This window comes from Salvelinus fontinalis, chromosome 22, assembly GCF_029448725.1.
Source record: "Salvelinus fontinalis isolate EN_2023a chromosome 22, ASM2944872v1, whole genome shotgun sequence".
Lineage (NCBI taxonomy): Eukaryota > Metazoa > Chordata > Actinopteri > Salmoniformes > Salmonidae > Salvelinus > Salvelinus fontinalis.
In genome coordinates, this window is record NC_074686.1 from 31118286 (window position 1) to 31143156 (window position 24871).

General features: G+C 43.2%; 1 protein-coding gene across 6 annotated transcripts in view; it reads right to left on the reverse strand.

Annotated features, from left to right (window-relative positions):
- The window catches only part of LOC129820197 (engulfment and cell motility protein 1-like), a 167160-nt gene that overhangs the window by 52651 nt on the left and 89638 nt on the right, over positions 1-24871 (reverse strand). For all 6 annotated transcript variants that reach the window (XM_055877191.1, XM_055877194.1, XM_055877192.1 and 3 more), the window contains one exon: positions 4679-4815. In XM_055877191.1, coding sequence (XP_055733166.1) covers positions 4679-4815 — 137 coding nt within the window. The remainder of the gene's footprint in view (positions 1-4678; positions 4816-24871) is intronic.

A 24871-nucleotide genomic window follows, 5' to 3' on the forward strand; every position in this document is an offset into this window, starting at 1 on the left:
AGAATGTTTGGTTATGGAAATGTTGATAATTCATTAATTATAATATACTGTCATGACGTTGCCCTGTTGGGTAGGTTTATGACCCCCCTCCATAAATACCAAAACCTTCCCGCTCCACTCTACAGAATGGACTCTTGGAAAGCCCTTTGTTTCCACAGAGAAAGTATGGTAACGTCAAAAGGTTGGGGAATGGAACAAGTACAGTATACATCCTTATATTACAGGATGATACGGAGGTGCTAAGAGCAGAGTACGGAAGGGGGAAAAGGCACAGGGCTTTGTGAGATGGGGAGATTGGTCAACATTACCGGACCTTAGTTGGCAAACAAACACATACAGACTTTCAAGAGAGATGGGTGCCTTTACTGCAATGTTACACAGTGTGTTTGTCCCAAATGGCACCCTATTCCCTAAATAGTGCACTGCTTTTGACCAGAGCCCTATATAGGGAATAGGATGCCATTAGGGACACAGCCAATGACTCACATCATGATGCCTCAAAACAAGACAGGGTGTTGAAGCTACAGAGGAGAATGGTGGTTAGTCAATACTGTACACACAACAAATACTACCTCTGTTCCTACAGTAATCTGATGATCTTCTGAAACAGCCTATCTTACACTATCCAAACTACCATTCTGCAATTTTTTTATAACAGGAAAATAGGAATGTTCATATGATGCTGTGTACAGTACTAGAATACTGATTGGATTGGCTTAGGTTTCCAATATCACGTGGAGTTTACATTTTCTATGCAATCTGACAGTCTGGCAAAGAAACCCACAGAGACAGTGACTGAATCAGACTTCCACAGAGACAGTGACTGAATCAGACTTCCTCAGAGACAGTGATTGAATTAGACTTCCTCGGAGACAGTGACTGAATCAGACTTCCTCAGAGACAGTGACTGAATCAGACTTCCTCAGATGTGTGTGTGTTGAAAAGAAAATGTTTTTATCTGAATAAAACAGCATTTACTGCCTGTTACTGAAGCCAGGAGTTAAATAAGCAGTGAGACCAACCGACGGAGGAGTTAATGTGTATTTCATGTCAGACAACAATGAAGAATTTAATTTGAAAGCCTGGGGAGATGAGCTCAATTCCCATCCCTCTCAATCACTCCTAAAATAAGACACGCCTCGAGGAAAACCCATCTGGAGATGGGTAGTGCACTACTTTTGATGGGCTTTGGCCAAAAGTAGTGCGCTATGTAGGGAATAGGGTATCATCTGGGATGCAGCCCACGACTATGCATCTTAAATCAACTTCTGCACATTGCGGCTGGCTTTATATAAGCAGTGGCTACTATAATAACTCACATACAGCCTTATTCTAAAATGGATTCAATTGTTATTTTTTCCCCTCAATCTACACACAACACCCCATAATGACATCACAATAACCCGTAATGACATCATAATACCCCATAATGACATCACAATACCCCATAATGTCAAAGCAAAAACAAGTTTTTAGAAATGTTTGAAAGAAAAATGAAATACCAAATTTACATAAGTATTCAGACCCTTTACTCAGTACTTTGTTGAAGCACCTTTGGCAGCGATTACAGCCTCGAGTCTTCATGGGGATGACTCTACAAGCTTGGCATACCTGTATTTGGGGAGTTTTTCCCATTCTTCTCTGCCAGATCCTCTTAAGCTCTGTCGCTGCACGCCTATTTTCAGGTCTCTCCAGAGCTGTTCGATCGGGTTCAAGTCCGGGCTCTGGCTGGGCCACTCAAGGACATTCAGAGACTTGCCCTGAAGCAACACCTGCATTTTCTTGGCTGTGTGCTTAGGGTTGTTGTCCTGTTGGAAGGTAAACCTTCACCCCAGTCTAAAGTCCTGAGCGCTCTGGAACAGGTTTTCATCAAGGATCCTAATTAACTTTTGGTTGGCATTCAGGCCAAAGAGTTCAATCTTGGTTTCATCATACCAGAGAATCTTGTTTCTCATGGTCAGAGTCCTTTAGGTGCCTATTGGCAAACTTGAAGCGGGCTGTCATGCCTTTTACTGAGGAGTGGCTTACGTCTGGCCACTCTACCATAAAGGCCTGATTGGTGGAGTGCTCTAGAGATGGTTGTCCATCTGGAAGGTTCTCCCATCTCCACAGAGGAACTCTGGAGCTCTGTCAGAGTGACCATCGGGTTCTTGGTCACCTCCCTGACCGAGGCCCTTCTCCCCCGATTGCTCAGTTTTGCCAGGCGGCTCTAGAAAGAGTCTTGGTGGTTCCAAACTTCTTCCATTTAGGAATGATGGAGGCCACTGTGTTCTTGGGGACCTTAAATGCTGCAGAAATGTTTTGGTACCCTTCCCCAGATCTGTGCCTTCACACAATCCTGTCTCGGAGCTCTATGGACAATTCCTTCAATCTCATGGCTTGTTTTTGCTCTATGGGACCTTATATAGACAGGTTGTGCCTTTCCAAATCATGTCCAATCAATTTAATTGACCACAGGTGGACTCTAATCAAATTGTAGAAACAGAAACAGGATGCACCTGAGCTCAATGTCGAGTCTCGTAGCAAAGGGTCTGAATACTTATGTAAATAAGGTATTTCTGTTTATAATTTTCAATAAATTTGCTAACATTTCTAAAAACCTGCTTTCGCTTTGTCATTATGGGTTATTGTGTGTAGATCGATGAAATGTTTTAATTTAATCCATTTTAGAATAAGGCTGTAATGTAAAGATGGCGCCGAAGAACATGGCTGACGTTTTACGTTCTCCCAACCAATTTTTAGCATTTTGTGTAACTTATTTTTTAACTTATTGTGTACATAATGTTGCTGCTACCGTCTCTTATGACCGAAAATAACTTCTGGACATCATAAAAGCGTTTACTCACCGCGGACTGGTAGAAACTTTTTCCTTTAACGAGTCCGACGAGAAGGAGATCCTGCTTTTACTGGAACAGGCCCAGATTCACGCCTGTTTCGTGATGAAAAGATGCCGGAAAAGGGGACGTAGATCGGGGATCCTTCTGAGAAGCCAGAGGCCGAGCGAGTAAACTCCCAATGCCTTCCATTCTCCTTGCTAACGTGCAATCGTTAGAAAATAAAATTGATGACCTTCTATTAAGATAATCCTGCCAATGGGACATTAAAAACTGTAACATCTTATGTTTCACCGAGACGTGGCTGAACTAAGAAATGGACAATATAGAGCTGGCGGGATTTTCCATGCACCGGCAGAACAGAGACGCTACCTCTGGTAAGACGAGGGGCGGGGGTGTGTGTCTAATATTAAAGAAGTCTCGAGGTATTGCTTGCATGAGGTAGAGTACCTTATGATAAGCTGTCGACCAAAAGAGTTATCATCTGCATTATTTGTAGCCGTCTATTTACCACCACAAAGCGAAGCTGGCACTAAGACCGCTCTCAACCAACTCTATAAGGCCATAAGCAAAGAAGAAAATGCTCACCCAGAAGCAGCACTCCTAGTGGCCTGGGACTTTAATGCAGGTAAACTTAAATCAGTTTTCCCAAATTTTACCAGCATGTCACATGTTCAACCAGAAAAAAAAAAATCCTAGACCACCTTTACTCCACACAAAGCTCTCCCCCGCCCTCCATTTGGCAAATCTGCACCATTGAGAGCACCCTGACCGGTTGCATCACCGCCTTGTATGGCAACTGCTCGGCATCTGACCGTAAGGTGCTACAGAGGGTAGTGTGAACGGCCCAGAACATCACTGGGGCCAAGCTTCCTGCCATCCAGGACCTATATAATAGGCGGTGTCAGAGGAAAGCCCATAAAATTGTCAGAGACTCCAGTCACCCAAGTTATAGACTGGTGTCTCTGCTACCGCACGGCAAGCGGTACCGGAGCGCCAAGTCTAGGACCAAAAGGATCCTCAAAATCTTCTACCCCCAAGCTATTATTCTGCTGAACAATACATAAAAATCGCTATCGGACAATTTACATTGACCCCCCCCCCCCCCTTGTACACTGCTGCTACTCACTGTTAGTTTGTTACCTATGCATAGTCACTTCGCCCCCACCTACATGTACAGATTACCTCAACTAGCCTGTACCCCTGCACACTGACTCGGTACCGGTGCCCCCTGTATTTAGCCTCGTTATTGTTATTCTTATTGTGTTACTTTTTATTATTACTTTTTATTTTAGTCTACTTGGTAAATATTTTCTTCTTCTTGAACTGCACTGTTGGTTAAGGGCTTGTAAGTAAGCATTTCACGGTAAAGTCTACACTTGTTGTATTCGGCGCACGTGGCAAATAAAGTGACTACTTTGAAGAATATCAAATATTGTGTTATTAAAGGGTCTGAATACTTTCCGAATGCACTGAATGTCCAGACCGGAAACCACTTGACATGAGACATAATACACCACAGTAGCATTCCTGTACGAGCTGACAAATCACATAAAAGAAAGAAAGCCCTACTGGATCTGCAGGATTTTGTTCAAGCCCTAAACAAACACACCTGTTTCAGCTAATCAAGGTCGTGAGGAGCAGCTGATTAGTAGAATGGTCCGGAGAATAATCCTGCAGCAGGGTAGCTCTCCAGAAAGAGGGTTAGCTACCCCTGCAGAAGTATTACCCTTTGAAAATGAATACCATTTGCCATTTTAGTGGCCCCAGGCGGGAATCGAACCCATGATCCTGACATTGCAGGCGCCATACTTTAGTAACTGAAACACAAAGTCCAACCTCACCTTGTTGAAGTCTTCGCTGGTGGCCCTCATCTCCTTCCAGGTCTTGTTGAGCAGCTGGATGCAGATGCAGAAGAACTCTTCGAAGGAGCGGTCGTGGGTGAAGAACATGGGGTGAAAATCATGACAGTTCTCACTGGCTGCGAAGACAGAGGTGGAGAAGAGGGTACAGATAGAACATGTGTTTTAGAGAGAGGAGAGGAGGGTACAGTCAGAACATGTGTTTTAGAGAGGAGAGGAGGGTACAGTCAGAACATGTGTTTTAGAGAGGAGAGGAGGGTACAGTCAGAACATGTGTTTTAGAGAGGAGAGGAGGGTACAGTCAGAACATGTGTTTTAGAGAGAGGAGAGGAGGGTACAGTCAGAACATGTGTTTTAGAGAGAGAGGAGAGGAGGGTACAGTCAGAACATGTGTTTTAGAGAGAGGAGAGGAGGGTACAGTCAGAACATGTGTTTTAGAGAGAGAGGAGGGTACAGTCAGAACATGTGTTTTAGAGAGAGGAGAGGAGGGTACAGTCAGAACATGTGTTTTAGAGAGAGAGAGAGAGGAGGGTACAGTCAGAACATGTGTTTTAGAGAGGAGAGGAGGGTACAGTCAGAACATGTGTTTTAGAGAGAGGAGAGGAGGGTACAGTCAGGACATGTGTTTTAGAGAGGAGAGGAGGGTACAGTCAGAACATGTGTTTTAGAGAGGAGAGGAGGGTACAGTCAGAACATGTGTTTTAGAGAGAGGAGAGGAGGGTACAGTCAGAACATGTGTTTTAGAGAGAGAGGAGGGTACAGTCAGAACATGTGTTTTAGAGAGGAGAGGAGGGTACAGTCAGAACATGTGTTTTAGAGAGGAGAGGAGGGTACAGTCAGAACATGTGTTTTAGAGAGAGGAGAGGAGGGTACAGTCAGGACATGTGTTTTAGAGAGGAGAGGAGGGTACAGTCAGGACATGTGTTTTAGAGAGGAGAGGAGGGTACAGTCAGGACATGTGTTTTAGAGAGAGAGGAGGGTACAGTCAGGACATGTGTTTTAGAGAGAGGAGAGGAGGGTACAGTCAGGACATGTGTTTTAGAGAGGAGAGAGGAGGGTACAGTCAGGACATGTGTTTTAGAGAGGAGAGGAGGGTACAGTCAGGACATGTGTTTTAGAGAGAGAGGAGGGTACAGTCAGGACATGTGTTTTAGAGAGGAGAGGAGGGTACAGTCAGGACATGTGTTTTAGAGAGAGAGGAGGGTACAGTCAGAACATGTGTTTTAGAGAGAGGAGAGGAGGGTACAGTCAGAACATGTGTTTTAGAGAGAGAGAGAGAGGAGGGTACAGTCAGGACATGTGTTTTAGAGAGGAGAGGAGGGTACAGTCAGGACATGTGTTTTAGAGAGGAGAGGAGGGTACAGTCAGAACATGTGTTTTAGAGAGAGAGGAGGGTACAGTCAGAACATGTGTTTTAGAGAGAGGAGAGGAGGGTACAGTCAGGACATGTGTTTTAGAGAGGAGAGGAGGGTACAGTCAGAACATGTGTTTTAGAGAGAGAGAGAGAGGAGGGTACAGTCAGAACATGTGTTTTAGAGAGAGAGGAGGGTACAGTCAGAACATGTGTTTTAGAGAGGAGAGAGGAGGGTACAGTCAGAACATGTGTTTTAGAGAGGAGAGAGGAGGGTACAGTCAGAACATGTGTTTTAGAGAGGAGAGAGGAGGGTACAGTCAGAACATGTGTTTTAGAGAGGAGAGGAGGGTACAGTCAGAACATGTGTTTTAGAGAGAGGAGAGGAGGGTACAGTCAGAACATGTGTTTTAGAGAGAGGAGAGGAGGGTACAGTCAGAACATGTGTTTTAGAGAGAGGAGAGGAGGGTACAGTCAGAACATGTGTTTTAGAGAGGAGAGGAGGGTACAGTCAGAACATGTGTTTTAGAGAGAGAGGAGGGTACAGTCAGAACATGTGTTTTAGAGAGAGGAGAGGAGGGTACAGTCAGAACATGTGTTTTAGAGAGGAGAGGAGGGTACAGTCAGAACATGTGTTTTAGAGAGGAGAGGAGGGTACAGTCAGAACATGTGTTTTAGAGAGAGAGAGAGGAGGGTACAGTCAGAACATGTGTTTTAGAGAGAGAGGAGGGTACAGTCAGAACATGTGTTTTAGAGAGGAGAGGAGGGTACAGTCAGGACATGTGTTTTAGAGAGAGGAGAGGAGGGTACAGTCAGAACATGTGTTTTAGAGAGGAGAGGAGGGTACAGTCAGAACATGTGTTTTAGAGAGAGGAGAGGAGGGTACAGTCAGAACATGTGTTTTAGAGAGAGGAGGAGGGTACAGTCAGAACATGTGTTTTAGAGAGGAGAGAGGAGGGTACAGTCAGAACATGTGTTTTAGAGAGAGAGGAGAGGAGGGTACAGTCAGAACATGTGTTTTAGAGAGGAGAGGAGGGTACAGTCAGGACATGTGTTTTAGAGAGAGGAGAGGAGGGTACAGTCAGGACATGTGTTTTAGAGAGAGGAGAGGAGGGTACAGTCAGAACATGTGTTTTAGAGAGGAGAGGAGGGTACAGTCAGAACATGTGTTTTAGAGAGAGAGGAGGGTACAGTCAGAACATGTGTTTTAGAGAGGAGAGGAGGGTACAGTCAGAACGTGTGTTTTAGAGAGAGAGGAGGGTACAGTCAGGACATGTGTTTTAGAGAGGAGAGGAGGGTACAGTCAGGACATGTGTTTTAGAGAGAGGAGAGGAGGGTACAGTCAGGACATGTGTTTTAGAGAGAGGAGAGGAGGGTACAGTCAGAACATGTGTTTTAGAGAGGAGAGGAGGGTACAGTCAGAACATGTGTTTTAGAGAGGAGAGGAGGGTACAGTCAGAACATGTGTTTTAGAGAGGAGAGGAGGGTACAGTCAGAACATGTGTTTTAGAGAGAGAGAGAGAGGAGGGTACAGTCAGGACATGTGTTTTAGAGAGAGAGAGAGAGGAGGGTACAGTCAGAACATGTGTTTTAGAGAGGAGAGGAGGGTACAGTCAGAACATGTGTTTTAGAGAGAGAGAGAGAGGAGGGTACAGTCAGAACATGTGTTTTAGAGAGGAGAGGAGGGTACAGTCAGAACATGTGTTTTAGAGAGAGGAGAGGAGGGTACAGTCAGAACATGTGTTTTAGAGAGAGGAGAGGAGGGTACAGTCAGAACATGTGTTTTAGAGAGAGGAGAGGAGGGTACAGTCAGAACATGTGTTTTAGAGAGGAGAGGAGGGTACAGTCAGAACATGTGTTTTAGAGAGAGAGAGAGGAGGGTACAGTCAGAACATGTGTTTTAGAGAGGAGAGGAGGGTACAGTCAGGACATGTGTTTTAGAGAGAGGAGAGGAGGGTACAGTCAGAACATGTGTTTTAGAGAGAGAGAGGAGGGTACAGTCAGAACATGTGTTTTAGAGAGAGGAGAGGAGGGTACAGTCAGAACATGTGTTTTAGAGAGGAGAGAGGAGGGTACAGTCAGAACATGTGTTTTAGAGAGGAGAGGAGGGTACAGTCAGAACATGTGTTTTAGAGAGAGGAGAGGAGGGTACAGTCAGAACATGTGTTTTAGAGAGAGAGGAGGGTACAGTCAGAACATGTGTTTTAGAGAGAGGAGAGGAGGGTACAGTCAGAACATGTGTTTTAGAGAGGAGAGGAGGGTACAGTCAGAACATGTGTTTTAGAGAGGAGAGGAGGGTACAGTCAGAACATGTGTTTTAGAGAGAGAGGAGGGTACAGTCAGAACATGTGTTTTAGAGAGAGAGGAGGGTACAGTCAGAACATGTGTTTTAGAGAGGAGAGGAGGGTACAGTCAGAACATGTGTTTTAGAGAGAGAGAGAGGAGGGTACAGTCAGGACATGTGTTTTAGAGAGGAGAGGAGGGTACAGTCAGAACATGTGTTTTAGAGAGAGGAGAGGAGGGTACAGTCAGAACATGTGTTTTAGAGAGAGAGGAGGGTACAGTCAGAACATGTGTTTTAGAGAGGAGAGGAGGGTACAGTCAGAACATGTGTTTTAGAGAGAGAGAGAGGAGGGTACAGTCAGGACATGTGTTTTAGAGAGGAGAGGAGGGTACAGTCAGAACATGTGTTTTAGAGAGAGGAGAGGAGGGTACAGTCAGAACATGTGTTTTAGAGAGAGAGAGGAGGGTACAGTCAGAACATGTGTTTTAGAGAGGAGAGGAGGGTACAGTCAGAACATGTGTTTTAGAGAGAGAGGAGGGTACAGTCAGAACATGTGTTTTAGAGAGAGGAGAGGAGGGTACAGTCAGAACGTGTGTTTTAGAGAGAGAGGAGGGTACAGTCAGGACATGTGTTTTAGAGAGGAGAGGAGGGTACAGTCAGAACATGTGTTTTAGAGAGAGAGAGAGAGGAGGGTACAGTCAGAACATGTGTTTTAGAGAGGAGAGGAGGGTACAGTCAGGACATGTGTTTTAGAGAGAGGAGAGGAGGGTACAGTCAGAACATGTGTTTTAGAGAGAAGAGGAGGGTACAGTCAGAACATGTGTTTTAGAGAGGAGAGGAGGGTACAGTCAGAACGTGTGTTTTAGAGAGAGGAGGGTACAGTCAGGACATGTGTTTTAGAGAGAGAGGAGGGTACAGTCAGGACATGTGTTTTAGAGAGAGGAGAGGAGGGTACAGTCAGAACATGTGTTTTAGAGAGAGGAGAGGAGGGTACAGTCAGGACATGTGTTTTAGAGAGAGGAGAGGAGGGTACAGTCAGAACATGTGTTTTAGAGAGAGGAGAGGAGGGTACAGTCAGAACATGTGTTTTAGAGAGGAGAGGAGGGTACAGTCAGAACATGTGTTTTAGAGAGAGAGGAGGGTACAGTCAGAACATGTGTTTTAGAGAGAGAGAGGAGGGTACAGTCAGAACATGTGTTTTAGAGAGAGGAGAGGAGGGTACAGTCAGAACATGTGTTTTAGAGAGAGAGAGAGAGGAGGGTACAGTCAGAACATGTGTTTTAGAGAGAGGAGAGGAGGGTACAGTCAGAACATGTGTTTTAGAGAGAGGAGAGGAGGGTACAGTCAGAACATGTGTTTTAGAGAGGAGAGAGGAGGGTACAGTCAGAACATGTGTTTTAGAGAGGAGAGAGGAGGGTACAGTCAGAACATGTGTTTTAGAGAGAGAGAGGAGGGTACAGTCAGAACATGTGTTTTAGAGAGGAGAGAGGAGGGTACAGTCAGGACATGTGTTTTAGAGAGGAGAGGAGGGTACAGTCAGAACATGTGTTTTAGAGAGGAGAGGAGGGTACAGTCAGAACATGTGTTTTAGAGAGAGGAGAGGAGGGTACAGTCAGAACATGTGTTTTAGAGAGAGGAGAGGAGGGTACAGTCAGAACATGTGTTTTAGAGAGAGAGGAGGGTACAGTCAGAACATGTGTTTTAGAGAGGAGAGGAGGGTACAGTCAGGACATGTGTTTTAGAGAGAGGAGAGGAGGGTACAGTCAGAACATGTGTTTTAGAGAGAGAGAGGAGGGTACAGTCAGAACATGTGTTTTAGAGAGAGGAGAGGAGGGTACAGTCAGAACATGTGTTTTAGAGAGAGAGGAGGGTACAGTCAGAACATGTGTTTTAGAGAGAGAGAGAGAGGAGGGTACAGTCAGAACATGTGTTTTAGAGAGAAGAGGAGGGTACAGTCAGAACATGTGTTTTAGAGAGAGAGAGGAGGGTACAGTCAGAACATGTGTTTTAGAGAGAGGAGGGTACAGTCAGAACATGTGTTTTAGAGAGAGAGGAGGGTACAGTCAGAACATGTGTTTTAGAGAGAGGAGAGGAGGGTACAGTCAGAACATGTGTTTTAGAGAGGAGAGGAGGGTACAGTCAGAACATGTGTTTTAGAGAGAAGAGGAGGGTACAGTCAGAACATGTGTTTTAGAGAGGAGAGGAGGGTACAGTCAGAACATGTGTTTTAGAGAGAGAGAGAGAGGAGGGTACAGTCAGAACATGTGTTTTAGAGAGAAGAGGAGGGTACAGTCAGAACATGTGTTTTAGAGAGAAGAGGAGGGTGCAGTCAGAACATGTGTTTTAGAGAGAGAGGAGGGTACAGTCAGAACATGTGTTTTAGAGAGGAGAGGAGGGTACAGTCAGAACATGTGTTTTAGAGAGGAGAGAGGAGGGTACAGTCAGAACATGTGTTTTAGAGAGGAGAGGAGGGTACAGTCAGAACATGTGTTTTAGAGAGGAGAGGAGGGTACAGTCAGAACATGTGTTTTAGAGAGGAGAGGAGGGTACAGTCAGAACATGTGTTTTAGAGAGAGAGGAGGGTACAGTCAGAACATGTGTTTTAGAGAGAGAGAGAGGAGGGTACAGTCAGAACATGTGTTTTAGAGAGGAGAGGAGGGTACAGTCAGGACATGTGTTTTAGAGAGGAGAGGAGGGTACAGTCAGGACATGTGTTTTAGAGAGAGGAGAGGAGGGTACAGTCAGAACATGTGTTTTAGAGAGAGAGAGGAGGGTACAGTCAGAACATGTGTTTTAGAGAGAGGAGGGTACAGTCAGAACATGTGTTTTAGAGAGAGAGGAGGGTACAGTCAGAACATGTGTTTTAGAGAGAGAGAGAGAGAGGAGGGTACAGTCAGAACATGTGTTTTAGAGAGGAGAGGAGGGTACAGTCAGGACATGTGTTTTAGAGAGAGGAGAGGAGGGTACAGTCAGAACATGTGTTTTAGAGAGAGAGAGGAGGGTACAGTCAGAACATGTGTTTTAGAGAGAGAGAGGAGGGTACAGTCAGAACATGTGTTTTAGAGAGAGAGAGAGAGAGGAGGGTACAGTCAGAACATGTGTTTTAGAGAGAGAGAGAGAGAGGAGGGTACAGTCAGAACATGTGTTTTAGAGAGAGAGAGAGAGAGGAGGGTACAGTCAGAACATGTGTTTTAGAGAGAGAGAGAGAGAGGAGGGTACAGTCAGAACATGTGTTTTAGAGAGAGAGAGAGAGAGGAGGGTACAGTCAGAACATGTGTTTTAGAGAGAGAGAGGAGGGTACAGTCAGAACATGTGTTTTAGAGAGAGAGAGAGAGAGGAGGGTACAGTCAGAACATGTGTTTTAGAGAGGAGAGGAGGGTACAGTCAGGACATGTGTTTTAGAGAGAGGAGAGGAGGGTACAGTCAGAACATGTGTTTTAGAGAGAGAGAGGAGGGTACAGTCAGAACATGTGTTTTAGAGAGAGGAGGGTACAGTCAGAACATGTGTTTTAGAGAGAGGAGGGTACAGTCAGAACATGTGTTTTAGAGAGGAGAGGAGGGTACAGTCAGAACATGTGTTTTAGAGAGGAGAGGAGGGTACAGTCAGGACATGTGTTTTAGAGAGAGGAGAGGAGGGTACAGTCAGAACATGTGTTTTAGAGAGAGAGGAGGGTACAGTCAGAACATGTGTTTTAGAGAGGAGAGGAGGGTACAGTCAGAACATGTGTTTTAGAGAGAAGAGGAGGGTGCAGTCAGAACATGGGGTGGAAGTCATGACCTTTCTCACTGGCTGAAAGGACAGAGAAAGAGAGGAGAAAGGATGGTAAGCCTTGAGTTTGAGAGATAAATTGTGACATGTTTGACATGTGATGTTCTCTCTACAAGAGACTTTGACACTGGATGTTTGGATTTTAGGTGGGAAACGCAATTATCGAAAGATCTTGCAACAATTTACAGGTCGGCTGGCAAATGCTCAAGTTCGGCATTACATTTTTAGGTTTTAAGGCGCCATCAGGGGATCTGAGGTTTAAAGACCTGAGACTGAACCCGCCTTTAATTAAATGAAGATCTCTTGCATGAGAATCTATACATACATAATCCCTGAGGTTATGAGAACAAAGACATATCAACCCTGGTTATCAAACCAAGGCTAACTAACCGCTAGCCTGGCACGGAGGCAATTAGCAAACACCGTTCCATAGAATTTTTTCACAACGCTTTATATCTGCATACTTGTATTTTAGATTCACTTGTCTTTCATTTTTTATTCACTGATGTTGCATCCCTGAATTTCAGCGTCTAAGACTGCCATGTGAGTACCGGGAACATGAACTTCAACTGGACTACGTCCCAAATGGCACCCTTTTCCCCAAAAAGTGCACTACTTTGGACCAGGGCCCAAAGGACCACTCTAATCTAAAGTCAGTGGTATAAGAGCCATCAGTACAGAGATTCCCCATGGGCCCAGATATACAGTAGCTATACACATGTTGCCCCCTTATGATGAACTAAGACACTTCCATCCAGTTGATTATAGAATGAAAGTGATGGTGGGGGCACACACGCTTGGCTCACATTCCAGCCATACTTCAATACCCACATGGATGGCTGACTCATTCCTGCACAGTTTGGACATGTATAGGTTTAAGTAGTGGGTGTATGCATGTGTGAGAGCGCGGTACCGGAGCGCCATGTCTATGTCCAAAAGGCTCCTTAACAGCTTCTATCCCCAAGCCATAAGACTGCTGAACAACTAATCAAATGGCCATCCGGACTATTTACATGGATCCCCTTTGTTTTTACACTGCTGCTACTCGCTGCTTATTATCTATGCATAGCCACTTTAACCCTACCTGCATGTTCAAATTACCTCGACTAACCTGTACCCAAGCACATTGACTCGGTACCGGTACCCCCTTTTATATAGCTATGTTACTGTTATTTTATTGTGTTACTTTTTTTAATGAAATAAAAGATCCCCGAAATTTTCCAGATGCACAAAAAGCTTATTTCTCTCAAATTGTGTGCACAAATGTGTTTACATCCCTGTTAGTGAGCATTTCTTATTTCCCAAGATAATCCATCCACCTGACAGGTGTGGCATATCAAGAAGCTGATTAAACAGTATGATCATTACACAGGTGCACCTTGTGCTGGGACTTGAAAGGCCACTCTAAAATGTGCAGTTGTGTCACAACACAATGCCACAGATGTCTCAAGTTTCGAGGGAGCGTGCAATTGGCATGCTGACTGCAGGAATGTCCACCAGAGCGGTTGCCAGAGAAATTAATGTACATTTTAGAGAATTTGGCAGACCACGTGTAACCATGCCAGCCCAGGACCTCTACATCCGGCTTCTTCACCTGCGGTATCATCTGAGACCAGTCACCAAAACAGCTGATGAAACTGAGGAGTATTTCTGTATGTAATAAAGCCCTATTGTGGGGGGAAAATTCTTCCTGATTAGCCCCTGTCAAGCCATGTGAAATCCATAGATTAGGGTCTAATGATGCTTTTTATTTGTATTAGTTGTTTTTTTTACCCCTTTTTGACCCCAATTTCGTGATATCCAATTGGTAGTTACTGTCTTGTCCCATCGCTGCAACTCCAAGTCGCACTGCTTCTTGACACACTGCTCGCTTAACCCGGAAGCCAGCTGCACCAATGTGTCGGAGGAAACACCGTCTAGCTGGCGACCGTGTTTGGGTAAATGCGCCCGGCCTGCCACAGGAACCGCCAGAGCTCAATGAGACAATAACATCCCGGCTGGCCAAACCCTTCCCTAACCTGGACGACACTGGGCCAATTATGCACCAACTCATGGGTCTCCCGGTCGCGGCCGGCTGCGACACAGCCTGGCATCGACTCCGGATCTGTAGTGACGCCTCTAGCACTGACATACAGTGCCTTAGACCGCTGTGATACAGCCTGGGTCTGTAGTGACGCCTCTAGCACTGAGATGCAGTGCCTTATATTGCTGTGCCACTCGGGAGGCCCCTAATGAATTTATTTGAATTGACTGAATTTCCTTATATAAACTGTAACAATTGTTGAAATTGTTGCGTTTATATTTTTGTTCAGTTAACATTACACATTTCCCTCTCTCTGTTCAATTTGTCTGGTTGCATGTGCCAGATGGCAGCCTTCTATTCTGGTTATTCTTGGGCTCCCTAGTCTGCCTGCCTACAGACACAGTTCACAGGGAAAGTTCTCAATGATCCAGAACGTGGAACACACACTATGGGCCTTTTCTGTTGTTAACATTTCCACATGCATCTACAACAGAGACGAGACTAAGAGTTATTCTCCTGTACTGTGTGAGAGGTTGAAGGCTCTGAATACTGCACGACTCTGATGGGAGGCTGTGTGAGAGATGGGAGGCTGTGTGAGAGGTTGAAGGCTCTGAATACTGCACGACTCTGATGGGAGGCTGTGTGAGAGGTTGAAGGCTCTGAATACGGCACGACTCTGATGGGAGGCTGTGTGAGAGGTTGAAGGCTCTGAATACTGCACGACTGATGGGAGGCTGTGTGAGAAGTTGAAGGCTCTGAATACTGCACGACTCTGATGGGAGGCTGTGTGAGAGGTTGAAGGCTCTGAATACTGCACGACTCTGATGGGAGGTTTCATGTGGTGATTAAAGGGAATGGCTCCTTCCTTCTACCTAGTTTCTCCCTCCTTCCTCATTTCTCACTTGTTCTCATCCTTCTTCCTCCCTTGTTTCCCCTCCTGTCCTCAGCCAATGGTGTGGCCAGAGAGCTAATCTAACTGTTTCCTGAGGGAACTCCATTAAACTCCATTAGACTGCATTACATACACTGGGAGGGAGAAATCACTGTGTGTTTATTGGGTTACCGGATTCATCATAAACTCCCCACCGAGAGTGAAATCTGGTTTCTCAGCTCAATCCATCTACAGTGCCTTCAGAAAGTATTCATACTCCTTGAATTATTCCACATTTTGTTGAGTTACAGCCTGAATTTAAAATGGATTAAATATACTGTATATATTTCCCTCACACATCTACACACAATACCCTATAACGACAAAGTGAAAACATGTTTTTAGAAATATTTAATTTACATACAGTACCAGTCAAAAGTTTGGACACACCTACTCATTCAAGGGTTTTTCTTTCTTTTTACAATGTTCTACATTGTAGAATAATAGTGAAGACATCAACACTATGAAATAACACATATGGAATCATGTAACCAAAAAACTTTACATTTTAATAAATTCACCATGCTCAAAGGAATATTCAATGTCTGCTTTTAAAAAACAAATGTTTTTGACCATCTACCTTTAGGTGCCCTTCTTTGCGAGGCATTGGAAAACCTCCCTGGTATTTGTGGTTGAATCTGTGTTTGAAATTCGCTGCTCGACTGAGGGACCTTACAGATAATTGTATGTGTGTGGTACAAGGTTTGAGGTAGTCATTCAAAACTCATGTTAAACACTATTGTTGCACACAGAGTGAGTCCATGCAACTTATTATGTGACTTGTTAAGCAAATGTTCACTGCTGAACTTATTTAGGCTTGCCATAACAAAGGGGTTACATACTTTTCCGATTTTTATTTTTAATAAATTTGTAAACATTTCGAAAAACATAATTCCACTTTTACATTATGGGGTATTGTGTGTAGGCCAGCGAGAGAAAAAACTCTCAATTGAATCCAATTTAAATTCAGGCTGTAACAACAGCATTTTGAAAAAGTCAAGGGGTGTGAGAATACTTTCTGAAGGTGTTGTACATTCTTCAGTGATATTGCGACTAACACCTTAGACAAGAAAATTTCGATTTTGTAATATTTCAAATCAGCAAGGAAACTTTTAGGACTTTTTATGTAGGTAAGGGTAAAGCGACTATGCATAGATAATAAACAGCGAGTAGCAGCAGTGTAAAAAAACAATACAAAAATGGGGTAGCTTTTTGATGAGCTGTTCAGCAGTCTTATGGCTTGGGGTTAGAAGCCTTTTGGACCTCTGCTCTCAACACACTGGGACAGGGTGGCTGCAGAGCTGCAGTCCTGGAGCTCTCTACTTTGTGATGCATCCTGGAGTGTATTCAGTCATGTGAAATGTTCAGAACATTGCAGATAGAAATAAAATGAATAGAGCCGACACGATATCCTATTCAATCCCCCCCCCCAAAAAACATGTTCTACACAATACTTTTCTATGTTCTGTAACATCCTCCCTCCCACTACCCCCAACAGCGCATGGACACACCTGAGGTGACATTTGCTGGCATGTTCAGAACATGGTTATAACATGTTCATAGTGTCTGAACAACCTGACCTTTCCATCCCCATGCAGAGAAGTAATTTTTTTCTTCACTTTGTATTATTCATACAGTTACTCTCCAACTAGGGTAATGTCTCCTGAATGGTATCTGAATATTTAAATCTAACCAACAATTCTCCCACGCTGAACAAATAATTGAAGAGATAAAGAATTAAATCTGGGCCATTCTACACACGTGACAAGCGATATGGTGACAAAAGATCTTAACTCTGTTAAGAGTGAGAATATGGCCTGCAAGGGAAGTCAGCAGCTAATGTAAGAACTGGTAATGACCTTTGTATTGAAGTTACAAGTTACACCCCAAAGTCTTAATTCTTACAACACTTGATACATTTAGATTTGTAATGGGTGTGTCACAACATAATGAATGGAACAAATACATTACTGTATAGCACAGTGTTACCATAAGCAGTAACGCCCAATACATTACTGCATAACACAGTGTTACCATAAGCAGTAACGCCCAATACATTACTGCATAACACAGTGTTACCATAAGCAGTAACGCCCAATACATTACTGCATAACACAGTGTTACCATAAGCAGTAACGCCCAATACATTACTGCATAACACAGTGTTACCATAAGCAGTAACGCCCAATACATTACTGCATAACACAGTGTTACCATAAGCAGTAACGCCCAATACATTACTGCATAACACAGTGTTACCATAAGCAGTAACGCCCAATACATTACTGCATAACACAGTGTTACCATAAGCAGTAACGCCCAATACATTACTGCATAACACAGTGTTACCATAAGCAGTAACGCCCAATACATTACTGCATAACACAGTGTTACCATAAGCAGTAACGCCCAATACATTACTGCATAACACAGTGTTACCATAAGCAGTAACGCCCAATACATTACTGCATAACACAGTGTTACCATAAGCAGTAACACCCAACACATTGCTGCATAACACAGTGTTACCATAAGCAGTAACGTCCAATACATTACTGCATAACACAGTGTTACCATAAGCAGTAACGCCCAATACATTACTGCATAACACAGTACTACAAGTCGGTTAGGACATCTACCTTGTGCATGACACATGTCATTTTTACAACAATTGTTTACAGACAGATTATTTCACTTAATCACAATTCCAGTGGGTCAGAAGTTTACATACACTAAGTTGACTGTGCCTTTAAACAGCTTGGAAAATTGCAGAAAATTATGTCATGGCTTTAGAAGCTTCTGATAGGCTAATTGACATCATTTGAGTCAATTGGAGGTGTACCTGTGGATGTATTTCAAGGCCTACCTTCAAACTCAGTGCCTCTTTGCTTGACATCATGGGAAAATCAAAAGAAATCAACCAAGACCATAGAAGAAAATTGTAGACCTCCCCAAGTCTGGTTCATCCTTGGGAGCAATTTCCAAACGCCGGAAGGTACCACGTTCATCTGTACAACCAATATTACGCAAGTATAAACACCATGGGACCACGCAGCCGTCATACCGCTCAGGAAGGAGACGCATTCTGTCTCCTAGAGATGAAAGTACTTTGGTGTGAAAAGTGCAAATCAATCCCAGAACAACAGCAAAGGACCTTGTGAAGATGCTGGAGGAAACAGGTACAAAAGTATCTATATCCACAGTAAAACGAGTCCGACTAAACTTCCGACTTCAACTGTAATTGCAAAAGGGCTTTCTATTAGCCTTTTAAAATGATAGACTTGGATTAGGTAACACAACGTGCCATTGGAACACAGGAGTGATGGTTTCTGATAATGTGCCTCTGTACGCCTATGTAGATATTCCATTTTTTTTTTTTTTAAATCAGCCGTTTCCAGCTACAATAGTCATTTACAATATTAACAATGTCTACACTGTATTTCTGATCAATTTTATGTTATTTAAACGGACAAAAAAAGAAGCTTTTCTTTCAAAAACAAGGACATTTCTAAGTGACCCCAAACTTTTGAACGGTTGTGTGTGTGTGTATATATATATATGTATGCCACAACCCATCTCCTATCTATCCTCAGCTGTGACTGGGTGGTCTGGGCCCTGGAGGTCAAAGGTCGCTGTAATCTCAGAGACTTCTGTTTGATTTAAAGGCGGGCCACGAAGGCTTCAGAACATTGACGCCTGTCTGGACATAGCTAATTAGAGCTCAACAGACAGAGCAAACACGAGCCACACAGATGTGACCACGGAGGGGAGAGGTGACAGACAGGGAGAGAGAAAGGAGAGGAAGAGGGGGTAGAAAGGAATCATTCAATATATTGCCCAGCCCTACGTCCAGACCTGCTGGCGTGGTAATTGGAGTGAGGAAGACACATTTTCAGTGTTTATTTGTCATGCTGGTTCCCTCCCTCGCTCCAAGGTGACTCCTCTCTGTGTTCCTCCTCTCTGTGTTCCTCCTCTTGTTTCTCTCTCCCTTTAATCTCACTGGGCTCAGACAGATGTCAGGAAGGTTCTCTGCCTGCAGGTCCCACACACTCTGTCTTTTACCTTCTCTCACACCCACATTTATGCTCGCTCCCTCTCTCTCGCTCTCTCTCGCACACACCAACACCCATGTATGTTGTTTTTTTCGCAATATTCCAAATGTTTTGCAGAATCAATGTTTTTTGTATATTTTGTTTTTTATACGCGTTTATGTCCGCTTGTTCTTATGTTGTCTTTTTGGTCTCGTTTCGTTCGCTCTTTCTGTGCTGTGCACCTTCCCATTTACACCAGAGATCTGTATGTCATGACTAGATGCTCATGTCTCCGCCCTAACAATGGGAGTCGTTGTCCCAATGGCGGGAAGGCAGGCGACAAGCTTAGGTTCAAAATAAGCACATAGAAACACATTGGGTTTATTTGACAGATAATGGCGAGTGAAACCTCTCGCTTTGCCTCTTTCTCCCAAGCTCTTCCCCCTACCACTCACAACAACAAAGATGAGAGATCACTTCTTTCTCTCTGACAAACGGTTAACTTGCTATTTGCATTTGAGGTTTGGTCCAACAGAATCGGCCATATGGACACCAAAACGCATTGGGACATTATTTTACTGTAATAGAGGAGTTACCCTGTTTATGTTTCAACTCCTCAAATTTCGAGCAGAGCAGACACGACTAAAACGGATGTACCAATGAACATTCATTCTGGAAAATGAATGCTCAGTTTGTCGCAAGCGCATAACGGTATCACGTATCGCTAGCAGCATTTTAGTCAAATAAAGATTGTTATACTACTTGTTTAGCATAAAGCATAAAACAATTATATAAGGAATTTGCAATCATTCTGAGAAACAAGGTAGGCCACTTGACTTGTTGGAGACGGACATAAAGTTCTGTTCATAACATTTCAACTGTTTTTCCTTAGCTGAATTCAGAGCTTGTGAAATTATACTTGGATCCAAGTTGCTTAAACTTAAAATATAAATATTATTTGGCTACTCACTAGCACGTGGGCTTGTGCTTGAGAGATTGTTTATGAAACCAGTGTTCATTTTCTATAATGCCTGCTACATTATTAGTGAATGTGCATTATGTATGGTTCTGGTTACATTTGTAACAAAAGGGGCATTTTTATAGTCAGACCTGAAAGCCAGATCAGTGATTATTGTAAAAAGAAAAGCAGGTACAACTATTTTGATAAAATAATGAAATAATTAGTGGGTTTTATGGTTGTGGAAGAAATATATTCAAACTAGATATAATTTCACAACCTTGGAATTCATTTGATTATTGCTGACTGTTTTAAATGCAGTGTATTTTATCTTTAAATTGTACAACAAAGCTTATTTAGAGAACACATTCAGAAAATAGATATATATCGTGAATCGGCAAAAGAAAAACGCAGATATGAGTTTTAGGCCATATCGCCCAGCCCTACGTGGACGTCCACTTGCGACAAGGGGAGTGTGTGTGTGTGTGTGTAGGGGAGAGCAAGGTGTGTGTGTGTGTGCATTCGTGTGTGTATGTGAGACGCAGCATCAGCAACACCTTTCAGGGCCAGTCAGTGTCAGGGCCAGTCAGTGTCCACGCTGGCAGGAGGATACTTTTGTCCCAAGTTGCACCCTGTTCCCTATTTATAGTACTTCAAATGAACAGGGCCCTTAAGGCCCTGGGTCAAAAGTAGTGCACTATGAAAGCAATAGGGCACCATTTCTCCCTACGGGCCCTGGTCAAAAGAAGTGCACTACAAAGGGAATAGGGTTTCATTTAGGACTCACCCATGGTGAACAGCTGAGTTTACATTCCCCTTGTCATCAACAGAACTGGCTTTTAATGCTGCGTTTAATGTGAGAACTCAGTTGAGTAAGATCAGTTGTATTTATTGCCATGTTGGCAATTACATTTGAAAATTGAACTTTAAAACAGCGGGATTTAAATATTTTAGCACAGTTGTGGTCAAGAAAGACTTAATCAGTTATCATACAGCACATGGTTGGATGCAAGGTGTAGAGTAGTAACTCTTCAGGACTCTTCAGTAGTGCGTCGTGGAGAAGAGTCTACAAGACGGGTTAAGATGTATTAGATGGCGAGAAGGTGACTGACTGGACAGGGAGAGATATCAGGGCTGGCAGGTAACCCAGTGTGGTGAAAACAACAGACCAGAGACTGAGACCTGCAACAGCTCACACACACCCTAATATACAGTTGAAGTCGGAATTTAACATACACCTTAGCCAAATACATTTAAACTCCGTTTTTCACAATTACAGACATTTAATCATAGTAAAAAGTCCCTGTCTTAGGTCAGTTAGGATCACCACTTTATATTAAGAATGTGAAATGTCAAAATAATAGTGGAGAGAATAATATTTTTCAACTTTTATTTCTTTCATCACATTCCCTGTGGGTCAGAAGTTTACATACACTCAATTAGTATTTGGCAGCATTGTCTTTAAATTGTTTAACTTGGGTCAAATGTTTTGGGTAGCCTTCCACAAGCTTCCCACAATAAGTTGGGTGAATTTTGGCCCATTCCTCCTGACAGAGCTGGTGTTACTGAGTCAGGTTTGTAGACCTCCTTGCTCACACACATTTTCAATAGGATTGAGGTCAGGGCTTTGAGATGGCCACTCCAATACCTTGAATTTGTTGTCCTTAACCATTTTCCACAACTTTGGAAGTATGCTTGGGGTCATGTCCATTTGGAAGATGCATTTGCAACCAAGCTTTATCTTCCTGACTGATGTCTTGAGATGTTGCTTCAATATATCCACATAATTTTCCTCCCTCATGATGCCATCTATTTTGTGAAGGGCACCAGTCCCTCCTGTAGCAAAGCACCCCCACAACATGATGCTGCCACCCCCGTGCTTCACAGTTGGGATGGTGTTCTTCGGCTTGCAAGCCTCCCCCTTTTTCCTCCAAACATAACGATGGTTATTATGGCCAAACAGTTCTATTTTTGTTTCATCAGACCAGAGGACATTTCTCCAAAAAGTACGATCTTTGTCCCCTTGTGCAGTTGCAAACTGTAGTCTGGCTTTTGGAGCAGTGGCTTCTTCCTTGCTGAGCGGCCTTTCAGGTTATGTCGATATAGGACTCGTTTTACTGTGGATATAGATACTTTTGTACCCGTTTCCTCCAGCATCTTCACAAGGTCCTTTGCTGTTGTTCTGGGATTGATTTGCACTTTTCGCACCAAAGTACATTAATCTCTAGGAGACAGAATGCGTCTCCTTCCTGAGCGGTATGATGGCTGCGTGGTCCCATGGTGTTTATACTTGCGTAATATTGGTTGTACAGATGAACGTGGTACCTTCAGGCGTTTGGAAATTGCTCTCAAAGATGAACCAGACTTGGGGAGGTCTACAATTTTCTTCTATTGTCTTGGTTGATTTCTTTTGATTTTCCCATGATGTCAAGCAAAGAGGCACTGAGTTTGAAGGTAGGCCATGAAATACATCCACAGGTACACCTCCAAATGACTCAAATTATGTAAATTAGCCTATCAGAAGCTTCTAACGCCATGACATCATTTTCTGCAATTTTCCAAGCTGTTTAAAGGCACAGTCAACTTAGTGTATGTAAACTTCTGACCCACTGGAATTGTGATACAGTGAATTATAAGTGAAATAATCTGTCTGTAGACAATTGTTGGAAAAATGACGTGTCATGCACAAGGTGGATGTCCTAACCGACTTGCCAAAACTATAGTTTGTTAACAAGAAATTTGTGGAGTGGTTGAAAAACGAGTTTTAATGACACCAACCTAAGTGTATGTAAACTTCCGACTTCAACTATATATATATATATATATATATATAGTCAATTTGACACACACCTACTCATGGCCAAACAGTTCTATTTTTGTTTCATCAGACCAGAGGACATTTCTCCAAAAAGTACGATCTTTGTCCCCATGTGCAGTTCCAAACTGTAGTCTGGCTTTTGGAGCAGTGGCTTCTTCCTTGCTGAGCGGCCTTTCAGGTTATGTCGATATAGGAATCGTTTTACTGTGGATATAGATACTTTTGTACCTGTTTCCTCCAGCATCTTCACAAGGTCCTTTGCTGTTGTTCTGGGATTGATTTGCACTTTTCACACCAAAGTACTTTCATCTCTAGGAGACAGAATGCGTCTCCTTCCTGAGCGGTATGACGGCTGCGTGGTCCCATGGTGTTTATACTTGCGTAATATTGGTTGTACAGATGAACGTGGTACCTTCCGGCGTTTGGAAATTGCTCCCAAGGATGAACCAGACTTGGGGAGGTCTACAATTTTCTTCTATTGTCTTGGTTGATTTCTTTTGATTTTCCCATGATGTCAAGCAAAGAGGCACTGAGTTTGAAGGTAGGCCATGAAATACATCCACAGGTACACCTCCAAATGACTCAAATTATGTAAATTAGCCTATCAGAAGCTTCTAACGCCATGACATCATTTTCTGCAATTTTCCAAGCTGTTTAAAGGCACAGTCAACTTAGTGTATGTAAACTTCTGACCCACTGGAATTGTGATACAGTGAATTATAAGTGAAATAATCTGTCTGTAGACAATTGTTGGAAAAATGACGTGTCATGCACAAGGTGGATGTCCTAACCGACTTGCCAAAACTATAGTTTGTTAACAAGAAATTTGTGGAGTGGTTGAAAAACGAGTTTTAATGACACCAACCTAAGTGTATGTAAACTTCCGACTTCAACTATATATATATATATATATATATATAGTCAATTTGACACACACCTACTCATGGCCAAACAGTTCTATTTTTGTTTCATCAGACCAGAGGACATTTCTCCAAAAAGTACGATCTTTGTCCCCATGTGCAGTTCCAAACTGTAGTCTGGCTTTTGGAGCAGTGGCTTCTTCCTTGCTGAGCGGCCTTTCAGGTTATGTCGATATAGGAATCGTTTTACTGTGGATATAGATACTTTTGTACCTGTTTCCTCCAGCATCTTCACAAGGTCCTTTGCTGTTGTTCTGGGATTGATTTGCACTTTTTGCACCAAAGTACATTCATCTCTAGGAGACAGAACGCGTATGACGGCTGTATGGTTCCATGGTGTTTATACTTGCGTACTATTGTTTGTACAGATGAAGATGGTACCTTCAGGCGTTTGGAAATTGCTCCCAAGGATGAAGCAGACTTGTGGAGGTCTACAATAAAAAGAATTCTGGAGGTCTTGGCTGATTTCTTTTGATTTTCCCATGATGTCAAGCAAAGAGGCACTGGATTTGAAGGTAGGCCTTGGGTGCAGCAGGTAGCCTAGTGTTTAGAGCGTTGGACTTGTAACCAAAAGGTTGCAAGATTGAATCCCCGAGCTGACATGGTAAAAATCTGTCGCTCTGCCCCTGAACAAGGCAGTTAACCCACTGTTCCTAGAAACGTCATTGAAAATAAGAATTTGTTCTTAACTGACTTGCCTAGTTAAATAAAGGTAAAATAAAATAAATAATTGACTCCAATTGATTGATTGACTCCAAAATTCCAATTGACTCAAATTATGTCAATTAGCCTATCAGAAGCTTCTAAAGCCAAGGCATCATTTTCTGGAATTTTCCAAGCTGTTTAAAGGCACAGTCAAATTAGTGTATGTAAACTTCTGACCCACTGGAATTGTGATAGTGATTTATAAGTGAAATAATCTGTCTGTAAACAATTGTGGGAAAAATGACTTGTGTCATGCACAAAGTAGATGTCCTTACCGACTTGCCAAAACTATAGTTTGTTAACAAGAAATAAGATCATTCTCATGAGAAAAAAACAGGCAGAGAAATCAGATCATTCTCATGAGAAAAACAGGCAGAGAAATCAG